This window comes from Netta rufina (assembly GCF_964035555.1).
Source record: "Netta rufina genome assembly, chromosome: 21".
Taxonomy (NCBI): domain Eukaryota; kingdom Metazoa; phylum Chordata; class Aves; order Anseriformes; family Anatidae; genus Netta; species Netta rufina.
In genome coordinates, this window is record NC_140145.1 from 6,620,491 (window position 1) to 6,645,259 (window position 24,769).

The window sequence follows — 24,769 nt, forward strand, 5'->3', positions numbered from 1 at the left end:
GTAGAAGAAAGATGATCCACGGTAACTAAAATAAGTAATCAACCAGTAAAATATTGTGGCCTTTTTTGAAACAGGGTGACTTTCTGTAAACAGATGATTTTCTTGAGGTGAAGGGGAGAAAGGAGTATTTTCTCTTGCCAGAAAGTTTGAGGAAAGCATTTGTTTTCTTGGTCACTACATTACAATTGTAGTTCTTCATATTTGAGTTGATTGATACTCCATTGCCTGGCTCTGACAGATAACTTTTTTGGCCAATGCTGTCTAGTGGAGTCCTCAAGTGGGATGTGTTAAATGAGTAACTTTGCATTTAGCTGTACTGTTTTCTTGTCATGCCTCCACACTATGAAGACTGCCTCAGATGGGGAAAAAAAAATCACAGCCAGAATTATTATGCTCAGTTTTACTCCTGGCTCATCTAACTTGTCTGCAGTGGAGCCACAAGCAAGATTACCTCTAAATTAGATTACCCAAGATAATTTAAAAGCTCACTACAGCTATCCTGAAGAGGTCCTGTACACCTCTCCACAATTCCCTGACGGGCACATTCTCCTGATACTGGTATTTACAAATCATGCAGGACTAATGCAGAGAGCTATTGCTCATCCTTGCAGTGGTGATTTGCTGTTGCAGGAGTGGTTTAATCAATTTATGCAAATGCTGAGAGTGCAAAGGACAAGGCAAGGATTGCATCAGGAAATTCTGCTTTGAGTATTTCCCTGAATTAGGCTGTATGCTCCTCACGCTTCACCAAATACCTGACCAATTTCCAAACATTTGTAATGCCACCCGTAACTGCATACAAAAATATTTGAGCTATTTAGACAATATGCTGCAGTTTAACAAAGGTAGGAAGCATGCACCTCACTTCTGGCCAATAAGTATGCTTATACATGTAGTAGCCTGGTTTGTTTATAGCCTTGAGCTCTCTACAACTGTGAGTGCCTGCTGAACATGAGGATCAAGGAAAAGTTCTTAAATTGAGGCAAATCTAATAAAGATTGGTTAAGATTTATGAAACACAGAGGTGATTTGCAAGTCTTGCAATGTTAAACAAATATACAGTGATTTCCTATATTACTTCTGGGATTTTTTGGATGCCTACCAAAATCCTTGGTAACTGTACTGTGTATGTATGAACAATTCACAGATAAAGGTATATAATGGTTCCCAATTTCAATAAAACCTGCATTTTCTGATCATATTTCCTCTTGAAAATATCATTTTTTTCTGGACTTGACACCTAATTTTCACTCTAGCTCAGACGTGCTAATGTCTTTGTTTTTTCTGGTATGGAATTCTGGTTAGATTATCCTGAGATCTGAGTAAGAGTTGGGGTCTAAAATGTCCAGTGGAAATAGATCATCAATTATTTAGTTAGGCACACAGTGACATAAAAATAATTCCTATATTTTTAGATGTATCTGTGAGAAAACCACAAAATGTTAATTTTACGCATCCTGGAACTCATGCTCGCTACCTGAAATAATGTATCAAAATGAATCAGGAAACAATGAACCACTTTTTAAAATGGTGCTTTAAGTGTGCGTACAGTCGCACAAGGAACCCATTTAAGCAGGCACAATATAAAACAGTAAATATGAAGATACTCAACAACATCTCAGAGGTGCCAGGGATTGCTCAGTCTGCTGCCTTCAGAAGCTGTAAAGGCCTTTGTGTGCTCCCACACCTCGGTAAGGCTGAGCCTAGGAGATGCTGGAAAAAGACAGAAATGAGACTTTGTCCACATCCATCCTGAGCAAATCTTTGAAGATTACATTTATGCTAGCCCTTTTAGTTTCTTCAAACCATTTTGATTCGGGAAATTGAGGCGCTATCTCAATTATTTAAGCCTATGTTCCAAATATTTCCGCAAGACACCGTGAGGAACTTCTGAAACATTCAGCATTCTTCTAACCTCTTTAAACCGTGAGATTATCGTGCCTTGCCCCAGATAAATACCTCGGGGGTGATACTTCGCTTGAGAACACCCCCTGGAGAGGCTGCAGAAACCGGCTAGGTCAGACATTCTCTATCTCACTCATTTCTAGACACATTGCTAAGTCAAAAGCAATACCCAGCGCTTTCTACAAAAAGGGAGAGATTAATTCCAGAGGCGTTGTCAGCGTTGGAGGGCCTGAGGACGGCGCTGCCTGAGGGGAAGCCACGGGCGCCCTGAGGGAAATGCCGCCGCCTCCCTCACCCTCAGCCTGCAGCGCGGGCTCGGCTCCCGGCCCTCCCTCCCGGGCGGCACAACCCCGACTCCAGCCGCGGCCTCGGCTGCCCGCAGTGCCCCCAGCGGCCCCACCCCGCTCCCCACCGCCTTCCCTTGCACAACGGCGCCCTCTCGACCGCCTTCCCGAGGCCGCCGCTCGGGAGCGGCCGACCCCGGCCTCGAACCCGCGATCCCCGGGTCTCCAACCCCTCCGCCCGCCTCCCGCCTGTTGCCAAGGTGCCGCCGTTGCCATGGGGAGGCGGAGGGCGCATGCGCGCCCTTGCGGAAGTGCCCGGATGCAGCGGGGGGAGGGGCCGCCGCCATATTTCCCGGAGAGCAGCGAGCTGGTAGCTGCTGAGCCCCCCGGCCCCATCGGCTTCCATCCGCCCCGGACACTCCCCGACGCCACTCCGCCTGCAGGCTATGGACGATCGGGAGGATCTCGTCTATCAGGCCAAGTTGGCCGAGCAGGCTGAGCGCTACGATGGTGAGCGCCGGCGGAGGAATACAAAAAAAAAAGCCCTGCGAGGCCGAGGGGGAGAAGGGAGGGAGGGAGCGGCCACAAAATGGCGGCTGGGCGGGGGAGGGGGGGGCAGGGGCGGAGGGGGGGCACGGACAAAATGGCGCCTGGCACCCCCCTGAGGGGGCTGAGGGAGCCGGGGACTGAGGGGCCTGAAGGAGCGGGAGGCTCGGGCCTGGGCGGGGCCGCTTCGGAGAAAAGGGGGGGGGGGGAGGCGGCGGCGGAACCGGGAATAAAATGGCGGCCGCGAAGGGCGAGTCCCGGGGGGAAGGGGGAGCCGCCCCCGCCTCATGGAGAGGGGGGGGACACACAAAGAGACCCCGCCGCTGCTGCTCGGGTGCCTCGGGGCGGTGCTGGCGGCTCCGGGCCTCGCTTCTCTTCAGCCGGGCTGCGGGGCTGAGGGCGGCTCGCCGCAGACAACGCCCTCTCCGGGAGGTGGGTGCCCGGCTCGCTCGGCCCCTCGGGGGGGAGATGGTGGGGAGAGGCCGGCTCGGTCCCAAGGGAGCGGGGCTGCCGCTTTTCTTTCTCTTCTTTTGCTTTCCGGTGGAGATCCCGCTGCCCCTGGCAAAGCCAGAGAGAGAGAGACTGAGCTCTCACCCTGGAGCCATCTAGTACTACGTGATCCTTCATTGCCTAAAGGAAACGCGTACACTTTCATTATGCGCAAGATGCTATTACATTTCATTTTCTTTTTTCCAGTATTATGTTTTTTTTTTTTTGTTTTTTTTTTTTTCCCTCTTTCCCCGATAAAGTTTGTGCTCTGCCCTTGATCAGTACCGATCTGGGGAAAAGTGGTGGTGGGAGGGAGCTGGCAACCCTGGAATGGTGTCGGCTGCCCCAGAAATGTCCGCCTTGCGACTGTCTATTTAAACGTGTTTCTATTGCCTATAATAGACAGGGCCTTTAATTTTCTCAATGATGTTAATTTTCTGGGACTGTTACTTCTGCCTTAAGACTTGTGTTTATGCGTTTGAAGTGAAATAAATACCTGTCTACACTTTAAAGAAAAAAAAATCTAAATGAATACAGCCATGTTTCATTTAGAGGTAGGGAGGTGTTCCAAATACTTTAATCACAATTTTCATAGCACAGGAAGGTAATTTGGTGAGAACTAGGTTTTCTAAGCAGCAGCTCTGAGAACAAAACTTCTGCTAGTGTTTCAGAGCATCTGAGAAATACGTGTTTTGGTGAGGAAAATAAAATCTACAACAAAAAAAAAAGAAGGTCCAAATAAGACTGTCTTTTGTAAATGTTCTTACAGGGCAAAGGGGGTGGAAGTAAGAATTCCAGTAAATGAAAGGCATCAAATGGTTTCCTCATAGTAAGGAAAAAAATGTCCCCCTGAACAGTCCTTGGGGTGTGACTTAACTGGCTGGGAGGGATGGGCATGTGATTCAATATTTCACAGTAGGTATGCAGCATCTATTGGTAAAAACTGGGGTGTGTGTTTTTTCAGTATTTTGCTGCCAACCCCAAAGAGCATGCGATGGGAAGACACATTTTTCTCCCTCCTGCCGTTCCTAAAAAAGATGCCCCTTCTCCCCATAATCCCACCATTTTCCTGGAGTTGGGCTTTTTGTGTGTAGGGAGGAAAGGGCTCTCCACCTGGTATTAATGAGTCAGTGCAACTACGAGTGTTGGCTTTGGTTTGAGTGGAAACCCAAAGTAAGATGCTTGGCCAACATCCTGGAGGATTCATTCATCTTCAGGAGCTTTTGAGGCATAACTGCCTGTCTTTCTGGTACTTTCCTGGATCGGTGGTAAATCAGTTCTTTGGAAAGTAATCAGACCCTACACCACTGTAGAGATCTGAAATGCAAAACCATTCGGCTTCCTGTCAAGAAAAAAAAATGGTTGATAGTTTGCCTTTGTGCAGCTTTTCTTTCTATCAGTGGGCTTTCTATTCCAACCCAATAATGTATGTTTGCAGAACAAGCTGGCTAGATCAGAATCTAGAAGACTTTTCATGTTATATTGCTTCTGAACCATAATGAGGCCATTGCTAAGGAGGGAGCACCTGGAGTTGTGTTAAAATCAATACTGTGGTTTTTAGACTTCCAAAATTTTTTGGAATCAAGTTGGGTAAACAAATTTAAGGTGTGCCCTCCAATTCTGCTAGCTGTTCTGCAAGCATCTTTACTTCTTACATCTCTGGCCTGGAAAAAATGGTGTTGTAGGTGCTGTTCCTGCATCTAATTCCGTATCCTGGTTCAGCTGGAACAATAAAGAGTTTTTAGTGTATTTTGTTCTTGTTTATATGAAATACTGCATTTCTGCTGAGATTGCTTCTCAATCAGTTCTGTTCACGTTTGGCAGTATGCTGAAAGTGTAAGTTATTTTAAAGAGCAAAATTAAGAATATATGATCATAAGGTCACAGTTCCTAGTTTGCACATACAAAAGATGTGATGGTAAGTACTGTCTACTATAAATATGCTGGAATAGAAAATTTGTTTTATAACATCAACATGAATGTGAAATCGTTTTTTTGTTTAATATTAAGATAACGTTAAGTTCTGCCCCATCTGTCTCATGAGAGTGGTGTGTGGTATGTTTTTTCTTCTGTATGATCAGAATAGGCATGGTTTGTGACAGTTAAAGCAGTGCTGATTGTAGGCACCTAACTAGTTTTTTGTTTTTTTTTTAAGTTACATGACCCATTTAAAGAACTGTATCAAGTCTTGCAGCTTGTGCCTGTAAATTGCTGAAAACCCAGTCCTGTTTCTATATGGTCCTTAGTATGTTGGCCTGGATTAAGGGGACAACTTTCTGGGTACTTCTGCAGTGTAAATAACACTTAAGCCCTGATCTCTGGAGATATTAAGAGATTTGGGTGTCTGACTATCTTTACAGATCTGCTTAGGCACGTCATGACAAATAACAAAATGCCAGGAAGCTTAGTTACATTATAGGAAGCTTTGTGACAAATCTCTCTGTGAAAAATCTCACTTATCTGCTGTTCCTTCAAAGACTATTACTAATAGCATAATATATAACTGTCTTTTGGGGAAAACAATTGGAATAGATGAGTTCACAAACACAATTTTACCTTACTAATGTTTCTCTTTATATCAAGAGAATGTATGCATCTGCGTTTTTGTAGACTTCTGAATGTCAAAACGTAATTCTTCATTGTGGAAGCTAGGTAGTATCTTTCCTTTAATCAGATGAGAAACCTACATGCTATGACGCAAGGTAGACTCCAAGTGGATAGTTTGCTATCAGTTTTGTGTTACAGAGCTTGAGGTATATAACTTGAAATTTACATAATGTATAGCAGGTGAGATGAGCAGGGTTTCTTCCTTTCTGAAAGCAGATATAGGTCAGGTTACAGTTGGGAAGAAAATACTTGAAATCTCTCCAGATTCCCCGTACAGCAAGTTAACAGGTGACTCCTGTGTTTCTATAAACTGTCAGGGTAATGTGTCTTTACTCTGAAGACAATAAGGGGTGCAGCAATTGACTGAATCCAGAACTTGAACATGTTCTAGAAGCTGTCTTACAGTAACAGAACTTGAAGTTAGAGCTTAATTAAGAATCAGTCACTAATCTGTATCACAAATAATAATTTATTAATTACAGTTTGCAGATGTCCTCTTTCAAGTAAATAATGTAAATGCATTTAAGGGGTGTCGTTCCCCTGCTGCCCCCAACAGTTGTGTGAAAGGGCTCTTGTAATTTCCTTCTAGAATCTCCTTGAGTTCCCAGAGCAACCAGAGGATTCAAACTTCTAAGCTTGGTTGGTTTGGTGCTCTGCAAGGAGTCCAGCAACTGAGTTGGTGTCCTTTAATTTATTCAGGTACTTGCATTAGGGTACTATTTATTAGCAAGTCTCAATCAAACAAATACGTGATGAGACTCAATCATTTGGAAGTAGCTATAGGAAAATCAAACTATTTTTTTTATTAGTAACCCCTTTCGTTTAGGAGGATGTAACTTCACAGCTTGCAGATATAGCGATGACTTGTTGCAAGAAATAACTTCTGTTGGTCTGTAGGATTTACTGTGTGGAAAATACCACTGTTGCTTGGATAATTTGGCCTTAATCCATCTGGTTCTCCAAGTGCATAGAAGTACTGGTATGCTCTGTAGAACTGTATATTGCAGAGTCATGCAGTCAAACGTTGGAATTGTCTTGGCTGCACCAGCAGTTATAAACCTCATCAGGCTGTACTGCTGTTCCCTGTATGCTTTCTCTACAAAACTATAGTTTAAAGCACTGCGTGGGGTGGATTTTCTTTGGTATTTTCTCCCTTCTGCCTGCTTGGTTGTCTTGACATGTGGGGATATGGTTGTTAGGTTCTTTTATGCTCGTTTATATAAAACTTGCACATTGACATAGGTGTAGCATGTTCTAGGTAGGGAACTTAAGATAAGATTACCAATTTTTATTACCGGCAGTTAAAAGGGTGCAGCTAGTCAGGGTGCTTCAAGCATATGAAGACATCTGAAGAAAAATCACGAAAGCTCTGTAGTGTGTAAAGGGAAACGCTGTGTTTATTCTTTTAGAAACTAAAGCAGTAGTGTTGTGAAGTGGGGTGAGCTAATCTGACAACTCCCTGTTGAAAGGGGGATGTCCGCTCTTTAGAGCCAGTGCAGGTCTCTAAAATAGAAGCAAATGTCTTTCTTCTTTTCCCCTGAGTAGCTTTCTGAGATGGTGACCTGAATCAGATAGTTGAGAGGTCATAGAAGCGCTGAGCTGGCACAAGAACATTGATAGGGATAGAAGGGAAAGGCACCTCCCTGTCCCCATGAGCTCCTCAACTAGTTTAGTCATCTCTTAAATATTAGTTGCAAAATGCAGGGTTTCTGAAGAGAACAGAAGAACCTCATGTTGGGAATGTAATAGCTTTGTCTTCAGAACAAGAGTTCTTAATGGATAGAAAGATGAGCTCTACTATTTCTTGGCTCGCATTTAGACCTAATCACTGCAGTGAATAGAGTGGTGTCCAGTGATAGCAACTGAAGGCTGTACTTCTAGGGAGAATGTAATCTCCGGGTGTCAGTCTTTGTGGTTACACAGCACTTGATGAAGAAAATGCACTTGCCGTTATTTTTCCATCTCTCTTTAGTCTTTGTCTTCATTGCTGCTAGCAATTTGCTCTTACTGCTAAGTTAGTACTTGCTGTTTGCTTCCTTTTTTTGGATCACTTACGAATGTGAGCATACTTCCCAGCACAGATCACTGTGTGATGCCACCAGTGATCTTCTCCTCCTTTGAACACTGAGCCTGCGTTGATGCCCTGTTCCTGTCTTTCAGCCAAGCCTTAATTCATAGGAGGACTCCTCTTATCCCATGGCAGTTGAGTTCCTTAAAGAACCTTGGTGAGGGACCTTGCCAAATGCCTTTCTGTATCAATCGTGTGTTCCTTGTCTATATGCTTGACTCACTCAAAAGCATCACAGTAGAATTGAGGCATCACATGCATTTGCAAAAAGCTTTACTCTTCAGTATAGCTTTTATGCATATACCCACTCATATATATTTTTTTTTTAATCCTCTTGGATCCTGGTTAGGGTTAGATTAATGGATCTGTAGTTCCCCTTGACTGTCTGCTGGAACACCTTTTAAAATCCTTCTGATTGTTTGTGCTGCTAAAGTCTTGAGAGGATATGCACAAGAGTTTAGGATAAGGTTTTGGATCCTTGATACTGATGTTTTCGTGATTCTGTGACCAGTACTTGTACTCAGTCTGAGTACTGGTTATGGTGAACACAGATGTGGGAAGACTTTTTTTTTTCTGCCATGTCCTTAACATCCCTAGATCACCCCGGAGCATTTGCAGCTTTTTGCTCCTGATGTGCTGAAGTAGATATTGAGCAGCAGCTTAAGAGCTTGAAGATCTTGGCCTGCTTTATTCCCTCTAGACAAGAAAGGATTAAACTTAAAACACGACTTCAGTTTTCTGAAGTGCTCTGCTGCTACTCTCAGCGTGGTGGTATTTAATAAGGCTACCTTCTGGGTTTTCCCAAGGTTCTTTTTGATTTGAGCCTCCAGTGTGGTGACCATCAAGTCATCTTCATTCTACCTCTACTGAACAAGTTCTTTTCCTGTTCTTATTTTAACAAGCTTTCTCTCTCTATCTGGTTCCTCTTTCAGAAACCAAGCATACCACAAGCGAATTTTCTAGCTCTTGTTTTCCTTTGGTAACGTTGAATCAATGTGTGCTGTGGCAAGGGCTGCTTTTCAGTGTGGTTGAAACAGATCCTGTGTAGTGTTGAAAATAGGGGGGGCATGTCATAGGCTATTTGACTGGTTGCTTCATAAAAAAAAAAAATCCATCGAACACTGTAGCATTGTGCTTATTGGGAGACTTAGGCAACATATTGTGCCATAACTAGACATTCTGAGTACTGTAGCTTTGCCCCAGTGGTGTTTATTCCTTAGCTTTTCTGGGCCAAGCAGTTCCTGTTGCAATTCTTATTACTTAGACTTGCATTTTCGGTCTGAGTAGTATAAACTGATTAAACTGTCAGTTTGATGTACAGTCCTTTGGCACGGTCTGCTGTCTCTTAACTTTGCAGCCTGTATTGGGAAGGCTTGTAACATTCCCACAAAATTTGCAGTACATCAGCACTACTCCCGTATTTCCTTACCCAGGGACTCCTGTGTTGCTTGGATTTCTAGAGTTTGAGAAGCAGCAAATGCTTTCTGTTTCTCATCTTTATCTGGAATGAAGTGCTCATTATTTTTGATCTGTAAGTTTCCTCCTCACCTGTGCCCTTTGGGCAAATTCTATGGATTGGTGCCTAATAGGTAGTTATTAATCATGTTTCTCGACACTTCTAAACTTACCCCCACATTACTTTTTTAGTTTAATTTTGTGGCTTTGTCATTTGGTATAAGTCCAGTAGCATTCAAAAAAAGGATTCTTTTTTTGTATAAGCTTCATCTCCTTCCATAGGATTATAGTCTTGGGTTTCTATTGTTATTTTACCCCCATCACGCTTTCAAAGAACTGCTTTTTTAGACCAATTCCATTGACCTACTGTATTTTTTTGTTAAAGTGGATGCCTTTGGTAGTTGGAACTTTAACTGGCTATTCCTTTTCCTGTGTATTCAATCCTTTTAAGGTGGAAAAAGTATCATAGTTCAGAGACTTAGAGTTCGATTGTAGTTTCTGGGCGTGTCAGATTGTGTATCTCTAGGACCATAATCTCTCTAGAATCTTTAATATTTAGAAACATCAACAAATTAGCCGCATACCATCCTGTTCAAAGTCTTTGTAGGTAACAGTAGTGGTGACCACTGTCCAAACCTTTTGTGCTTTACAAGCTATGCCTCTGTCCCTATGCATGTGTTCCTCCCATGTGAGAGGAGCCACCCATTTTAACTGTAGTGTTGGACATAGGAACAAATAACTGGTAATGCCCGTGCTGCTTCTGAATAGGCCATTATACTGTGGGCAGTTGTTCTGAGTCTCAGCTGAATGCTTTTTCTCTAAGAATATACAGTCTGTTTTACCTGGTCAGGCCAAATATCTACTCATTAATGCTTCTTAAAACACCTAACAGCAAATGTCTGAGGAAGGATATGAATCTAGGGCGAGCATGTCATTCTCCCAAATATTCTCCTATCCTTTCTCAACTTATGCTTTGGGGACTTCCTGCTCCGGTGGTGGCATGATCTGACAGCACCCTAACATGGTGACACACAGTCAACTCAAAGACTGGAACTTATCCACTTTAACTACAATCTGTCTTTTTATGAATTAGTAGCATAAAACTACTCTTCGTATAATGCAGTGTAAGCGTCTCTGGATTGTGCATGCAGTGAGTTGTCACTACTGCAGTAATCCTTAACTGAAAGGTAATTTCAGACTTTCTCTGTCACTGTCTCCCACCTTTTCATTTCTGTGTAGAATCTTGCCTTTTTTTTTTTTTTTTTTTTTTAACCTCTCTACTTGTTATGGTTTTCTGATCCTGGAAACTTACCTTACATGTTTCTCACCTCCGTGTTTCTGGAGTAGTTTTACTGATACCACACTGTCACTTAGAGTTGTATCATCTCAATATTGCTGTGTCTGTCTGACTAACGTATGGTGTTCGTACTATGTCAGACCCCAGAGGTCTTCAGGCTGATGGTGGGAGTCTGGGAATGAGCATCGTAGGTGAACAGTACGACATCACTACCTCCTTATTCTCCAGTTTGTGTTTTCCTATGGGATCTCTCTTGAACACATGAACTAGCCGATGGTTGAAGAGAGGGCTGTGCATTCACAGCTACAGGTTAATTTCTCAATTACTTCTCATATCTGAGGACAGTTAAACATTAAGCTTAAAGTCAAGCCATACAGCTCTTGCTGGAGCTTGGCAAAGAGATCCAAGTAGGAGAGAGTGCAAGTCTTAATGCCTGTTCATCTTTCCTCACAAGAATGAGTGCTGTGGTAGGCAAATTATCTCAGATGTACCTGTTGTTTAAGGAACTTAAATATGAAATGACTTACATTTTTTTTAAAGTCAAATCAACATTCTTTGAACAGACAGAAGCATCATCCTTTAGGAAGTAAGTCGTAGTGCTTGTATTATTTAAGTTGAATATTGTAACTGTATCATATGCCTTTAACTTAGCTAGTTTAAGTTACAAGATCACATGCTTAAGTTTAATATTAAATATAGGTACGTAGTGTTTTAGGATGGCTTTTGAAGTCTTCAGCAAAAACAGTTGACCATTTTGAAACAGCAGGGTGTTTGTAAATATTATCAAAGCCTCTGGGCATTTTTTTGTTACTTTGTGAGCTGGAGTAGCAAAATACGCTGGGTGAAGTAGGGATGTTTTCTTCTGAAGAGAATAGAGCCACTGTAAAATTGTCCTGCACATGTGGAGACCTGCTTGAGACTGATAACATTGTTCCTGCCAAGGAAAAAATGAGCCGATAGTTCCCGTTACTGAAAGAGCTCATGCCTGCTAAGACTGAATTTTAACACCTGAGGGGGAAAAATGACAGTTAGGTGTTACTTGCTTCCTGTGGCTTCTGCTGCCTCGATACAACATAAAGTAAAATGATGGGGGAGGGATGGTGAAAGTGCAAATTAAATAGGGCACAGAAAGGTGAAGGGTCATAGTATGGGAGGTGTAGCCTAGTCACGTCACCATGGTCTTGGCAGAAGGTAAATTTGTGACTCTGGAGCTCCTCAACCTGCCAGGTAGCTGGGAAACCATTGTCCTGTTGAGCAGCTGGGCTGGTTGGGTCCTAATCTCATTAATGTTCCTTGTACCTGGGATTCTCATCTGCTGTAGCAGCTGGGAGGCAAATAATGAATGAACTGATGCACTTTCTGGTGGGACAAAACTTACAGTTCCTGGATGTCATAAACTGAGAGCCCAGTATATATGTAACAATTCAGCTTTATTTTTCTAATGTCATAGACAATCATAATGTGATTAGGTAGTGAAAGGATTAAAGCCTTCCTTAAGTAGTTCAGGCTTTTGCTTCCACTTGAATATAGGAAAGCTATATTTAGTAATAACTTTTTTCACCTCAGCTTTAGAAGTCTTTTTTTTTTTTTTTAACAGTTTAGGCTATAAATATGAATTTTGTGTTACTTTTTCAGTGGAAATAGCTGCTTGGCACGGGTAGATATGGTTGCTCTGGTTATCCTCAGGATGTCTCCTTTGTCACTTTTCCAAGCAGCTAATTTTTCTTTTGGTGGTTTCCTTTTGGAACTTTGACTTGCTTCCCTAATCTATTCAAATCTGGATCTTATTTTTTTGGTTAATTACTGTAATGTAGTGTATTTCAGCTGACAAATCAGTGGAGCATTCTGTAATTCTTCATTTTATCCCTATTGTGCAGAAAGCCAGCTTACATTTACTCATGCTTTTCTCACAATTCAGTGTCTTTTCAGGAGCACTGTGAAGAACACATGTTCCTGTAGGATTGTACTGATAACCATTATCCACTGTAAAAAATGAGTGCTTACTGCTAAATCTGTTTTGTCTCTCAAGCTGTCTTTAAAGAATGTTTTGGGTACTCTTGTCAAATGCATTTAAAAGAGTACCAGGTAATTCCTTTGTGCGTGTGCTCATGGATTTGTTTGGACCACTCTAGTATAAAAGTGAGGAGTAACTGCATGAAAGGAGGAGGGAGCCTGTTTTGATAAGTTATCATTAACGTACAACTTCTGTTGAGTGGTTTGAAAGATGCTTTAGCTGTGAGAATAATTGCCTGACCTTTTCTTCCTAGAAATGGTTGAATCAATGAAGAAAGTGGCTGGAATGGATGTGGAGTTGACAGTGGAAGAGAGAAACCTGCTTTCTGTTGCATATAAAAACGTGATTGGAGCCAGAAGAGCTTCCTGGAGAATAATCAGCAGCATTGAACAGAAAGAAGAAAACAAAGGTGGAGAAGATAAATTAAAAATGATTCGGGAATATCGGCAAATGGTAAGATGTAGTTGACGGTATGGCGTAATGCCATTTAGTTAAGAAGGGCTGCATCCTGAGTTTGTTACCCTTAAGATAAAACACTCCTGTGTTCCCAGGGATGGGGTATGTTAAGATGTTACAGTCGTCTCAACTGTGAAGTTTGCATGTGTAATAACCTCTAGGGCCTTGCTATTTTTTTCTCTTCAGAGAGGGGAAAAACTGATGCAGATAACTTCATGGTGAGTCTAGTCAGTCTGTGCAGCTTTACCTAAAATGGAGAACTTGGAACAAGCTTTGACTTTCATCAGGAAGGGCTAATGAAACCATCAGCTATTAGAACAGTGAACTGTTTCCCTCCCGCCCCGCCTCCTGGTTTAATGTGGAGCAGGCATTCTCCCATACTATTTAAATCCCACACATTTCTGCAGAGACTTCACATTCATCATTCGAGGACAAGTGCCTCCATGGTTCAGATTTTCACTTCCAGAGAAACTGTGGAGTCTGTCTTTTAACCTCCTGGCACTGATTTGTACGCTACCAATGGAAACGAAGTTCCTTTTTTCAGGAATGGCTCTGGACTACTTTCTCTTGACTCATAGCATTTCTCTTGCTCCATGGAATTGTTCAAGTTGTAAGTTTCTATTTTTATGCTGGCGTGCTGCTGGGATGAGGCTCTGCCAGTTACATACAGTCCTAAATACCATTTCTTGATGGGTGTCTAAAATCTTTCTTACGGAGCCTATAAATTAAGACAGTGAATACCTATCTAATGATTGCTTAAATTTGTCTTAGACAATATGCTTTCAGGTTTCTGCTTAATATTTTGTGGGCAGTTGCTATCTCCTGCCAGAGATCCTTTAATAGTGAAAAGGCTTTCCGTTGTTTTTGAAAGGATTGTTTTAAAAAAGGCATTGTTCTGCATCTCTCCTTGCAAAGAGAGCAAGTACTGTGCAGAACAGAATGGTGAGCAAGAAATGTGTGTGTATAGTCCTCGAAAGAGGATATATTGAGAGAGAAATATACAGCCACATGGAATGCAGGGCTGTGCCAGCAGTGTTGTCATCCTTTAAATCCTTACAGGGAATAGCCATCGCTGTTGTTCAGAGTGTCTGCAGGCTTTAGGTGGAAGAATGCCGTGGAGTACACAGCAGTGTATTTCCATACTGGAAAAAGACAAGATGTGTCTGCTCAGCTCTAGTCTGGGCTTTCCAAGAGGCTTATGTGTTACAGCTGGAGCTGGAGACTGTGTCCTGCTTGTAGTTGCTGAAAGACTCGCTTTAAGTTAGTGGATGATGATGCTTGCTGCTGCTGAGATGAAAGCTGCAGCAGAGGTGCCCTGCTGTCATACTCAGTGCTTCTGGGTGAATGGGTAAGGTCTGGTGCAGACTCAGTCATGGTTATTTTGCTTGACCCCCATGCCAACAAATATCCCTTATTGTATTTTTCAGCCTTAAGAACAGTGTTAGTGGGAGATCCTTCCCAGGCTTGAAAGACTCTGGAGGGGGGGGAAAAAAAAAAGGGGGGGGGGAGACATGGGAGACAACACACGAGTTATCTTGGCCTGTTAGTCCCTAGATTCAAGCAAACTCCAAACACTGGAAATTACTGTCCAGTATGACTTGGGGCAGAACTCAAGGGCTGATAGTGGTGTCAGAGCAGGACCTGGCTGGTTTTGTCTGAGGCATACATCAGGCAACACTGAGGGACGATAGCAGCCTCTCTATTCTTTACTTTGTCTGCTTAAGAGAAACGTAGCAGAACCAGTACAGAGTTATGGGAAAAACTGCTGCTGATGTGATTCCTGCTGGTTGGGTCCTGTGGCCATGTGGATGCACAAACATGGAGCCTCTGGCTTTCTACTCTGACCGCATTTCTGTGGATGAGAACATGGAGGCTTGCTTTCTCTGTCCTTGAGAGGATGAAGCAATGTGTCTGCACATGATGCAGTTCGGATCCTTGCAGTAAGACCAAATCCCTTCCCTAATAGCATAGGACAAGCATTCACCTCCCTCTTACGGTCTGTACTTGTGGTGTACTGACGGTGTGCTTCATAGTGCTCTGACTTACAGCCTGGGTTGTATTTTGGGGCAGCTGCAGGGCTTTCTCCTTCCCCCTCTCCTCAGAAAGATGAGGCTGGAAGTTGACATGTGGGTGGTCCTTTTATTTCTCAGGGGAGTGGGGAGGAAGGTAGCTCACAGGCTTTAGCAACTGCTGCCTGCTGTTCTGCTTTCCTGTTGCATCCCAGCTGTGAGGTGCAGCTATTCTGTGGGCTAAACTGTAAAACAGGTCAAAAAACTAGTACAGGCCACGATTTTCCTGGTTGGTTCTAATAAGTTTTCCTATTTAGGTCATCAGGTGGTTTAGAAGCTTCTCTACCTGTAGAGCTAAGAACACAGTCTGGAATCTGCTTAAGCCAGCACAACCACTAAAATACAGGGGCAGGGTGGATTGTGGGGGGCCACTGCACTCATCAGGATGAGCCATCTCTCCTTGCTAGTCAGAGCCTGCAGTTCCATGTGTCCTATTTTGAGCTAAAATGGTAATAGGCCCTAAAACTTCCTGTTCTGCGTGCTCCCAAAAGGCACGTGTGAGCTCTTGGGCTGTCTTGCTGTGCAGAGCTCAGTTACTCTCTGTCAAGAGAAGATCCCTTTAAATCTTTTTTTTTTTTTTTTTAAAGAGCTATTAAGATGGTGGTGGTGGGGGGCAGTTGTGTATTTTTTTAATTAGCTCAATTTATATTAAATCTTTTAAGTTAAGCATGGTCAGGACATACAAATTGCCCTGGTCAGTAGTTGCTTTCTGGTAACTTGTGTGACTGGTCCTGTAAGCACAGCTGAAAAAGGTCTGTCTGAGATGAAATGGAAGTTTGTACATGTCTGGTTTAACAAAAGAAGATTAGAAACTGATTTAATTCTTTGCAGTTGTGCTGAAGATCTCTCTGCAAAAGAAGTCATTGAGAAAGAGGATCAAGAGGAAAGAAGTTTGCAGGAACTGACTGCTGGCAAAGGTTTTATAGCTTTTGTAGCCCAAGAATATATGAAGTAGATTCTTCTCAAGTGACCATATTTCAGCAACTTCCCTAAGCATTTGTCACATAACTAAGTATAGCATCTAACTCTTCCTCTGAATGCTCTAGGGCATTCTGTCATTGTTTGCATATGAAATTTGCTGTATATTAATCTACCTAAAGGAACTTCTCCAGATCTGTTAAGTAATTTTTACAAATTGATATATGCCAGTTTAATTTATTTTAGATCTAGTTTTAACAGTTTTGAGGCCAGATGTTGTGGTTACAAACCACAATAGTTTCGAAGCTATATGGTGATAAGATACTGCATGAAAAGAAAAATGCTATATGAAAGAAAACTGCATGAGTGGGGGGGATAGGAAGGGATAGCAGGCTGACTGGGGCTGCTCTTGTGATCTGAGACATGCAGCTACTGGTACTGCTTGCTGTAGCTGATGTCGATGCCTTGCCTTGAAAACCTCAACTTTGTAGGCTGTAACAGTAGCTTGAGCCAGAGTTGTCTTCAGCCGTATTTGAAAGTTCATGCCAAATCAGGAGAGCAGCAACAGGTTGCTACCTGCACTTACCCAACCCCAACCCCTCCTGCTGTGGATGATGTGGGATGCTTGGATCAAGTCTGGTTTTGGCAATGTAGATGTCAAAAAAGAGCTTTCAGCTTTTTTCAAAGGTGCTTAGTTTCTTTGTTTTCAGGTATAAAACTTCCTATGGTAGAACCTAATCTTGTAGACATTGCTTTTTTATTCCAAAGCAGGAAGAAAAAGTGACGTGACCATTTTTTCAGTTTTGGCTATTAAAATCCAGTAACTGACTTTAAATAAGACTTAATACATTGGTTTTCTTTGACCACTGACCTCACCGTTAGTGTTGATGGTTTCTGCTGTTTTCTTTGTTATGAACTGCTATGCTCTGCTTTTTTATTGTCTGCTTCTGAAGTTTTTATTTTTTTCTGGAGTTTTTCCTCTTGTATCTGACCTTTTTTTTTGTCTGTGACACATCTGTTGTGTTCTAATATAACGTGATTTTTGTCTTAGGGCTTTTCTGCTAGTACTTGGCTTCCCAAGTAGCCAGTGGAAACCTGTTCTGAATGTGTAATGTAACTGGGGGTGAAATGGAGTTCAGCTGACCTGTCTTAACTACCTTCAAATTGTTCCCTTCACCATTGCCACTTTCAGGGCCTTCCAGGATCAAAAACATGAGGCATTAGGAGTTACGCAAGTCATGCAGTAAGCAGTTACATGCTGAGACAGACATAATGCAACTGTCTAGCAAGATGTTTCCCAGGGAATTTATAATCCCGTTATTCGGTTACGCGTTTCATCATACATCAGTCCTTGCATCTCCTGTCTGCCAGCTAATTACCCAGTACCGTTTCGCTTAATGTACCTGTGGACAGCTGAATCTTTGTCCTGTTTTTTGTCTTCCCCCTCCTTGGGTATTTATGATGCCACCTGTTTGATATTAAATATTTTTGAAACAGGCCTTCAGTCTTCTGTGCTAACCTTGCTGCTTCTTTGTGCTTTTTTTTTTAAGGTTGAGACTGAACTGAAGTTAATCTGTTGTGACATTCTGGATGTACTGGACAAACACCTCATTCCAGCAGCTAACACTGGCGAGTCCAAGGTTTTCTATTACAAAATGTGAGTGTTGCCTTGGGAGGTGAACTTCTTGTTGCATCTGGACTAGATAACAGGAGTAAAGTAGTGATGCATGGTGTTCGTGTTTTTTTTTTTTTTCCAGCCTAGAACAACCAATACTATAATATCCTGTACTAACGCAACAAAGGAAAAATCAAACCTTCTGCTTGATGGTTTAAAATGTGCTCAGGTCATAAGGCCCTGTTGCCTGGGCAGTAATTCAGGAGTAGTAGTCCTGTGTGTGAATGTATAAAATCATTTGTAGAACTAAGCAGTTTAGTGGCTGGTGTGGAAATAAGGACTAATAACTTACTGTTTGTTCTATTCCTGTTTTCAGGAAGGGGGACTACCATAGGTATCTGGCTGAGTTTGCCACAGGAAATGACAGGAAGGAGGCTGCAGAGAATAGCTTGGTGGCTTACAAGGCTGCTAGTGATATTGCAATGACAGAACTCCCGCCAACACATCCTATCCGCTTAGGACTTGCCCTCAACTTCTCTGTATTCTACTATGAAATTCTTAATTCTCCTGATCGTGCCTGCAGGTAGGTAGTGACTGGGGAGATGGGGGAAACTTATGTGAACACCAAACAAGCCCAAAGTGGTTGCTAGTTTGAGAAGGACTTTAACACAACAAAAAAAAAAAAGTGCTGGCTTTTCTCCTGCTCTGTTTGAGGTTACATCATTGGAAAGGCTTTGAACTTTTGCATCCTTTTGAATCCAGATGCATTTGTTTACCTGGGAGTAGGTTTATGTATGAGAAGCAGCAATAACCTTGGACCAATGAACCAGTGGCAGCTTGACAACTTGCCTTGTTAACTCTATGCTTACCCTTACTGTGTAGAAAGTGTGAGGTAATTTAACTTGCCTCTCTTGGTGCTGGCTGTTACACACGATAAGAGGTGTCATGGTCAGAGGAATTAGTGGTATAGATAAGCTTTTGTAATTCTACAAGTCTTTCATAATTTAGCTTGTATGAGCATAAAAGTGAGGAGTGAAGCAAATACTTCCTTCTATTCCTGTCACTGCAGGTTATGTAACTTTTGAAAGTTTTTAGCAGATGTTGATCAGTTCTATTGTAAGATGTAGAAATATTTAATAAACCCCAAATTCTTGAGTAAATGGATGCTGTTCTTAGGCACATAAAGTAGTTGATTTTTTTTTTTGAAGAATGGAGGTGTTTATCTAAATATCTGAACACCCTTAAATAATACTTAAAGAGGCTGTGGTGTCTACATGAAGATAGATGTTCAGAGACATAGGCTTAATGTGTAGGCTTCAGAATTCTTTCCCGATATATATTAAGTCTGACTTTGTGCTTATAGGTTGGCGAAAGCAGCTTTTGATGATGCTATTGCAGAACTGGATACGCTGAGTGAAGAAAGCTATAAGGACTCTACACTTATCATGCAGTTGTTACGTGATAATCTGACACTATGGACTTCAGACATGCAGGGTGATGGTAAGTAAATGCCACTCGAAGGTGCTGCTGTCCCATGAGCTCTGCTCAGAAAACAAAGCAGAGATGTGTAGATTTAGATGGGTTTGGTGTTTTGCTGCTGTCATCCTTAAGAATTGACCTTTCTGAACTTCTGTCCTTCCTTAACATGGGATAAATTGGGGTGACAGCAAGTTCTACTGAGAAGTTTTTCAGCTTCATACTTGAAGGAAGGAGATGCAACTAGTATCGTTCTAAACATCAGTGATTATTTTAAAGCAGTGACTTCACTTAACTATCTGTCTCTTGTGGCTTGTCATGTTCATCTTACAGTTGTCATTTCAGCCAGATACCAGGTTCCAGTGCAGGAGGAAGTATTGCAAAGAATCTAGTTCCCTTTTCAGGTCACTTAATGTTTCTATTGGCTTTTCAGTATGAGATTATTCACTGCAATCATGCCAATCCCTTCACCTTTTAGCAGTCCCTGTATCTTTTATGAAGAATTGAGTATGAAGATGAGGAGGGATTTTGTAACTCTTTGTTACAGGACAAAAGAATGAATGCTTAGAAAAGTCTAAATTTGCTACTTGATGTTTGGAAAGCTCTCTTTCTTTAACTACTCCCAACTGGTGCTAGGTTGTGACTCTGGAAATAGGTTATTGCCAGAGCAAAGAACAAATATATCCTCTGGCAGTATCTGAGGGTGGGGCAGTGATTGCTTCTCCTTACTAACATCCGATAGTTACTCACATAAAAAGTGTTTCTGATGTTCTGAATGGACTTTATTTCCTCTTTCGCTTAACTTTCTACGTGAAAATTTTAAACTTATGCTTTTGGAATTTATGCCTTGTTTTGCTTATTAGTGATGAAATGTTCTTTATCTAGAAAGATTAAACTTGTATTTGCTTCTGCAAAAATTAGGTTCTGGATAGACCAGTAGAAAAAGCTAGATTTCTGTACTTCATATTTAGAAGAAAATCTGTCCTGTTTGTTAGAGGTCTAAAACAATAGGTCTAAAACAGAGGTCTAAAACAATATTCTAACCTGACTTAAGATAAGTCTTAAGTAGCAACTTAGAGTAAAAAAAAAAAAAGTTGTGTGGCAGTAGCTAGGTAGCTTTACTTTGGAGTACTCTACTGGCATAGTGTCTGAAAGCAATGGTGGAATCTCATTAACTTCTTACCACCTGCTGCCACGTAGTCACTAAGGGATGATGGTTTCTTTTAAGCATTGCTCACTTCAAGCTCTTGGATTGGCTGCAGACATGTACCATGAGTATTAGTGCTGCAATTCGAGTTTTACCCCTATTTCTTTGGGCTTTAGACAGAATTGGGGGGAAGAAAATTGTACACGTGCTGGGTCTTGGTTTGTGGGGTAGCCTACATCTTAGTGCAGCCTTTTGCAAGGGACCCTGTGTTGTCGTAAAGGTGCAAGATTACCTAATGGTACAGAATCACATGTATATATTGCCCAGGTGGATCTGTAGAGCAGTGTCTCTAAGCATTTCAGGTATTAAATGCCTTCCATGCAGTGGCTAGGGGAAAAAATGTATCCCCAGTGCATATAACTAAAACATGACCTTTTTTTTAATGGAGCTAAATATCGCAGTGTTCTTTGGGAACAAACAGCAAGGTGGCTATTTCAGTGAGGTAATGAGGCTGGATTGCTAATGCAAGGTAGTAGCATTAGAACTACCTTTCTAGTAGCATTAGAACTACCTAAAGCTACCTTTATTTACACATGACCTGACTAACATCTCATCTCATTTCACAGATGTTAACAAGGTCAGTTACAGAGGCTTTTTAAACTTATTTATTGAGCAATCCAGATTCAAATTTCTTATTTCCTCATTAGCTCAGGTCTAGAGTGACTACTTTTGTCCTTCCTGAAGTAGTTCAGAATATCTTAGTTACTGTTTATGGTGCATGCCAGCAGGATGAGGACTACAAACTGAAAATACTGCAGAACTGCTTGAACTACTTGCAGTTCTTCAGTCTTCAGGTTCCCAAAGAACACAGTATCTGTGTAGTGTGTACAGCCAGGGGTGCAAAGCTGAATTTTCTTTTCCTTGTAACATCATGATAGATACATTCATTGTGTGTGTTGGAAAGTGGTGCTTCCAGAACTCTATTTTCAAACTGGGTTAGAGCCTTTGAGGATAAGTAAAAGTTAATTGTGGCGTTCACAAGGATGGTCATTGTTACCAGTTTCCTGAGGGGATGGGGAAGACTTTTAAAGAGGCTAGTTCCTTTTTCATTAAGCTCTTGCCTAATGCTTTATTTCAGTTGTGTAGATTGTGGTGAGTGTCTCTGAAATTGGGTAGTGTTACTCAGCTGCTACACTTCTCCATCCCATGTACTGTATCTTTTAACCATGTCATAGACGAGCTGTTTAGTTTACTTCACGCTTGTAATGTCGTCTTCATATGATTCCTATTTTCCCCTTCTTTCCTGCTGTATAGATTCCTAAAGGAAAGTCCAACTGTTCATTTCCTAAAAACTCTACTTTGTAAGTCCTCGTCATGGCTCAATGAACTTTTCAACGTCAGTTTTCTTCTGATCACTAATCATGCTTGCCTCTGTCACTACTTTGCTGCTGATAAAATTGCTTGTATTTTTGACTCCATTCCAGGGCTAAGCGATGTTCTGCCAATTTGTGACCTGTTACCCAGGTCCCATACGCATAACCGAGATCCAAAGTAACTTACATGTTTGGGAATTGAGCGCGTACCTGGATGGATATTAAGATTATTTGGGCATGAAAAGTACTCTCACTGTCGCCTGTTACAGGAATATTTGCTTAAGTGCATTGGCTAGAGCATGCTCAGATCTAATAATCTTCCTCGGTTAGGGCCTCTGAGTTCTTCTTTTAAATTACATGTTTCATAATTCTAAATGGAAATTTTGTTTTTGAATGTTCATGTATCTTGTTCCTAGGCCACCTCGTCAAAACTCTACCTTGCATTGTACCTGGTGGTAATTCTGAATCTGGACATGCTCTGAGCAGGCATTCTGATTATGTGCTGAAGTCATTGGTTTCATTTGATTGGATTTTATTGCAAATGAACTTTTTTGAATGGACAGTTTGTTTATTGCCCTTAAGACAGTACCATGTCACATGGCTAAAGATAACTGTGAAGAAAACTTTTTTTTTTTCAGTTTCTTGTCAATTAGCTTAATCCTGCATGTGTTATGGCACCAGCTGAAGTATGTTAAAGTTCTCCCTGTTGTAGTAGAAACGGGCAAAGGCCTGTGCAGGAGGCATTGCATTGCATGCACCTCGCCCAGGGGCAATTATGAAGTAAAACTGAACACCTACAAGTTGTTACGTGGACAGACCTCATTTCATTGCATGGTGCAGCCTGGTTGAATAGGTCCAAACAGGCTGTTTCTCAAGAGGCGTGTATCCCATAAGTCACTCTTTGAATAACCATAAGCCTAGGTTTTATTGTTGTGTTGGACTTGGAAGTAGGGAAGTTTATTCATGCTTCTCGTGCTAACTTAATAGATGCCATCAGTGAAACTCTGGAACGTTGGCTGCAGTCAGTTGTGGTTGTTGAGACTAGGCGGACTCTGGAAAAAATGTTTAATTTCTTAGACCTCTTTAGTCTCATTTCTGTCATTAGTGGGTAGATGGCCTTAGTGATCTGTGGAGTAGCCATGAGGTTACTGGGAAGGTATGCTGTGATTTAAGGACGTTGATCTACAGCCATTTGAACGATTTGTCTTGGCTGTTCATTTCTTGATCAACAGGGCTGATGACATATGCAGACTTCCTCAAACGATGGTTTATTGTTTGTCCTTACAACAGTCCATGTTTTAATAGCCTGTGCTACAGTTGTTCCGTATGAAATGTGATGAGTTGATTACAAGGCTTAATTTCCATGGAAACGCTTCACTCCAGAACTGGCTGTTACGAGCGTGTGTGTCATTTATGCAAGCGTGTGAGTGTGTGTAATTGCATGAACCTATTAATCTTAAATGCTTGTTGAGCCATTCTGCAGTCTCGTTTTCAGATGCTAACTTCTTCCCTACTTTTAAACACTTTCATAGGTGAAGAACAGAATAAAGAAGCGCTGCAGGATGTGGAAGATGAAAACCAGTGAGACACAAAGGCCAACAAGAGAACCCATCTCTGACCACCCTTCCCCTTCCCCACAAAAACCCTCAGTGTCACTCTGAGAACCACCAAATCTGACTTTTACATTGGGTCTCAGAATTTAGGTTCCTGCCCTGTTGGGTTTCTTTATTTTTATTTTTTTTACACAGTTTAAAAGTTCTTAAAGGCAAGAGTGAATTTCTGTGGATTTTACTGGTGCCAGCTTTTAGGTTCTTTAAGACACTAACAGGACTGCGTAAAGGCTCTTTCAGCATTACTGTATTGTCTCCTGCCAGATGTGGTGATACTGCCATTAGAAGTGGATGTTGACACCTGAAGGCTGTTAGACTTGTAGGGGAGAGATTCGTTATCACAAGGTAGCATGCATGTGGTGGCATTTTTCTTTTTTATAACTGTTTAAACTGAATTTTATACCAATGTTTAAACTTAATTGGATGTTTAGCTTGAAGTTACAGGTTGCATTGGGACATATATTGTAGTGGGTTTACTTGTAATAAAAAAAAAAATTCCAAACTGCTGAAATGTTGCTGAAAAACATGGTGCTGGTAACAGTTCAACAATCCGTGGCTGCTCATTCTTGCCTATTCTTTACTTTTCCTCAAAGCAGGTTAGCATTGAAGGTGGCATTGATAAGCCTGCATGCGTGTTCAATATTTTTTTCTTTCTCCCTCCCCCTTCCCCTTCTCCCTTCGCTCGCTCAACCTCTTTTGTTCAGTATGTGTAACTTGAAGCTAATTTGTACTACTGGATATCTGACTGGAGCCACAGATACAGAATCTGTATTGTTCTTACTGAAACACAGCATGGAATTAACATTAAACTTAAATAAAACAAACCTAAATTAAAAATGCCAAATATTACTATGACTTTCTTTTTATATTACTTCAGCAAGAATAATTTTCCTCTGTTGCTTGTAATAGGAACACTTGGAGGGGGAAGAGAGAGAGAGAGAGGGAGAGAGAGAAGAGTAACTGCCCTGCTTTTCTTACATGAGATAAAGTAAGATCCCAGTCTTACAGGTGAGACCAGCTTCTTAGAAGACAGCCTGCTTTGCAGCAGGAGTCAGCAGCTCTTCACACCACTTACTCAATTTTTGCTGCCTGAATGCACAAGGAGTCATGTGCCCATCTCCCTTGCCCCCTACAGGACTCCTTTTCCAGTCTGGTTAAGTGGATGCGGAGAAGGAAAACATTTTGACTTAAAGTCTGCTCCACTTAGCTGGTGTCCTAGAATTCCTTTCTAGGAATATCATCTGTGTAGCCAGATCAGGCCCCTGAACTGAAGAGAATCACCGGGGCTGGTTCCATGTTTGCTGACAAGGCCCAGCAGGGTTCCACCTGCCTGCAGCTGCTGTGAGTGCAAGCACAGCAACACTGTGCAGCTTCCAAGAGTGTGCTGCAGGGGCTGCATTGTCAAAGAGGCAGTGTGATGAATGGGGTGGGGTGATCCCA

The 24,769-nt window shown here is 41.9% G+C and overlaps 1 protein-coding gene across 2 annotated transcripts; it reads left to right on the plus strand.

Moving 5' to 3' along the window:
- Positions 1-2,517: 2,517 nt before the first annotated feature.
- On the plus strand, positions 2,518-24,173 carry YWHAE (tyrosine 3-monooxygenase/tryptophan 5-monooxygenase activation protein epsilon). 2 transcript variants are annotated; one of them, XM_084299869.1, is made up of 7 exons: positions 2,518-2,699; positions 12,919-13,118; positions 17,659-17,765; positions 18,100-18,306; positions 19,087-19,223; positions 21,661-21,707; positions 23,252-24,173. In XM_084299869.1, exons 1-6 carry the CDS (start codon positions 2,636-2,638, stop codon positions 21,666-21,668), a joined length of 723 nt encoding a protein of 240 aa, XP_084155995.1. In that variant the 5' UTR covers positions 2,518-2,635; the 3' UTR covers positions 21,669-21,707; positions 23,252-24,173. The 2 variants fall into 2 exon arrangements, with proteins under 2 accessions (XP_084155995.1, XP_084155994.1); XM_084299868.1 differs by lacking the exon at positions 21,661-21,707.
- The last annotated feature ends 596 nt before the right edge of the window (positions 24,174-24,769 follow it).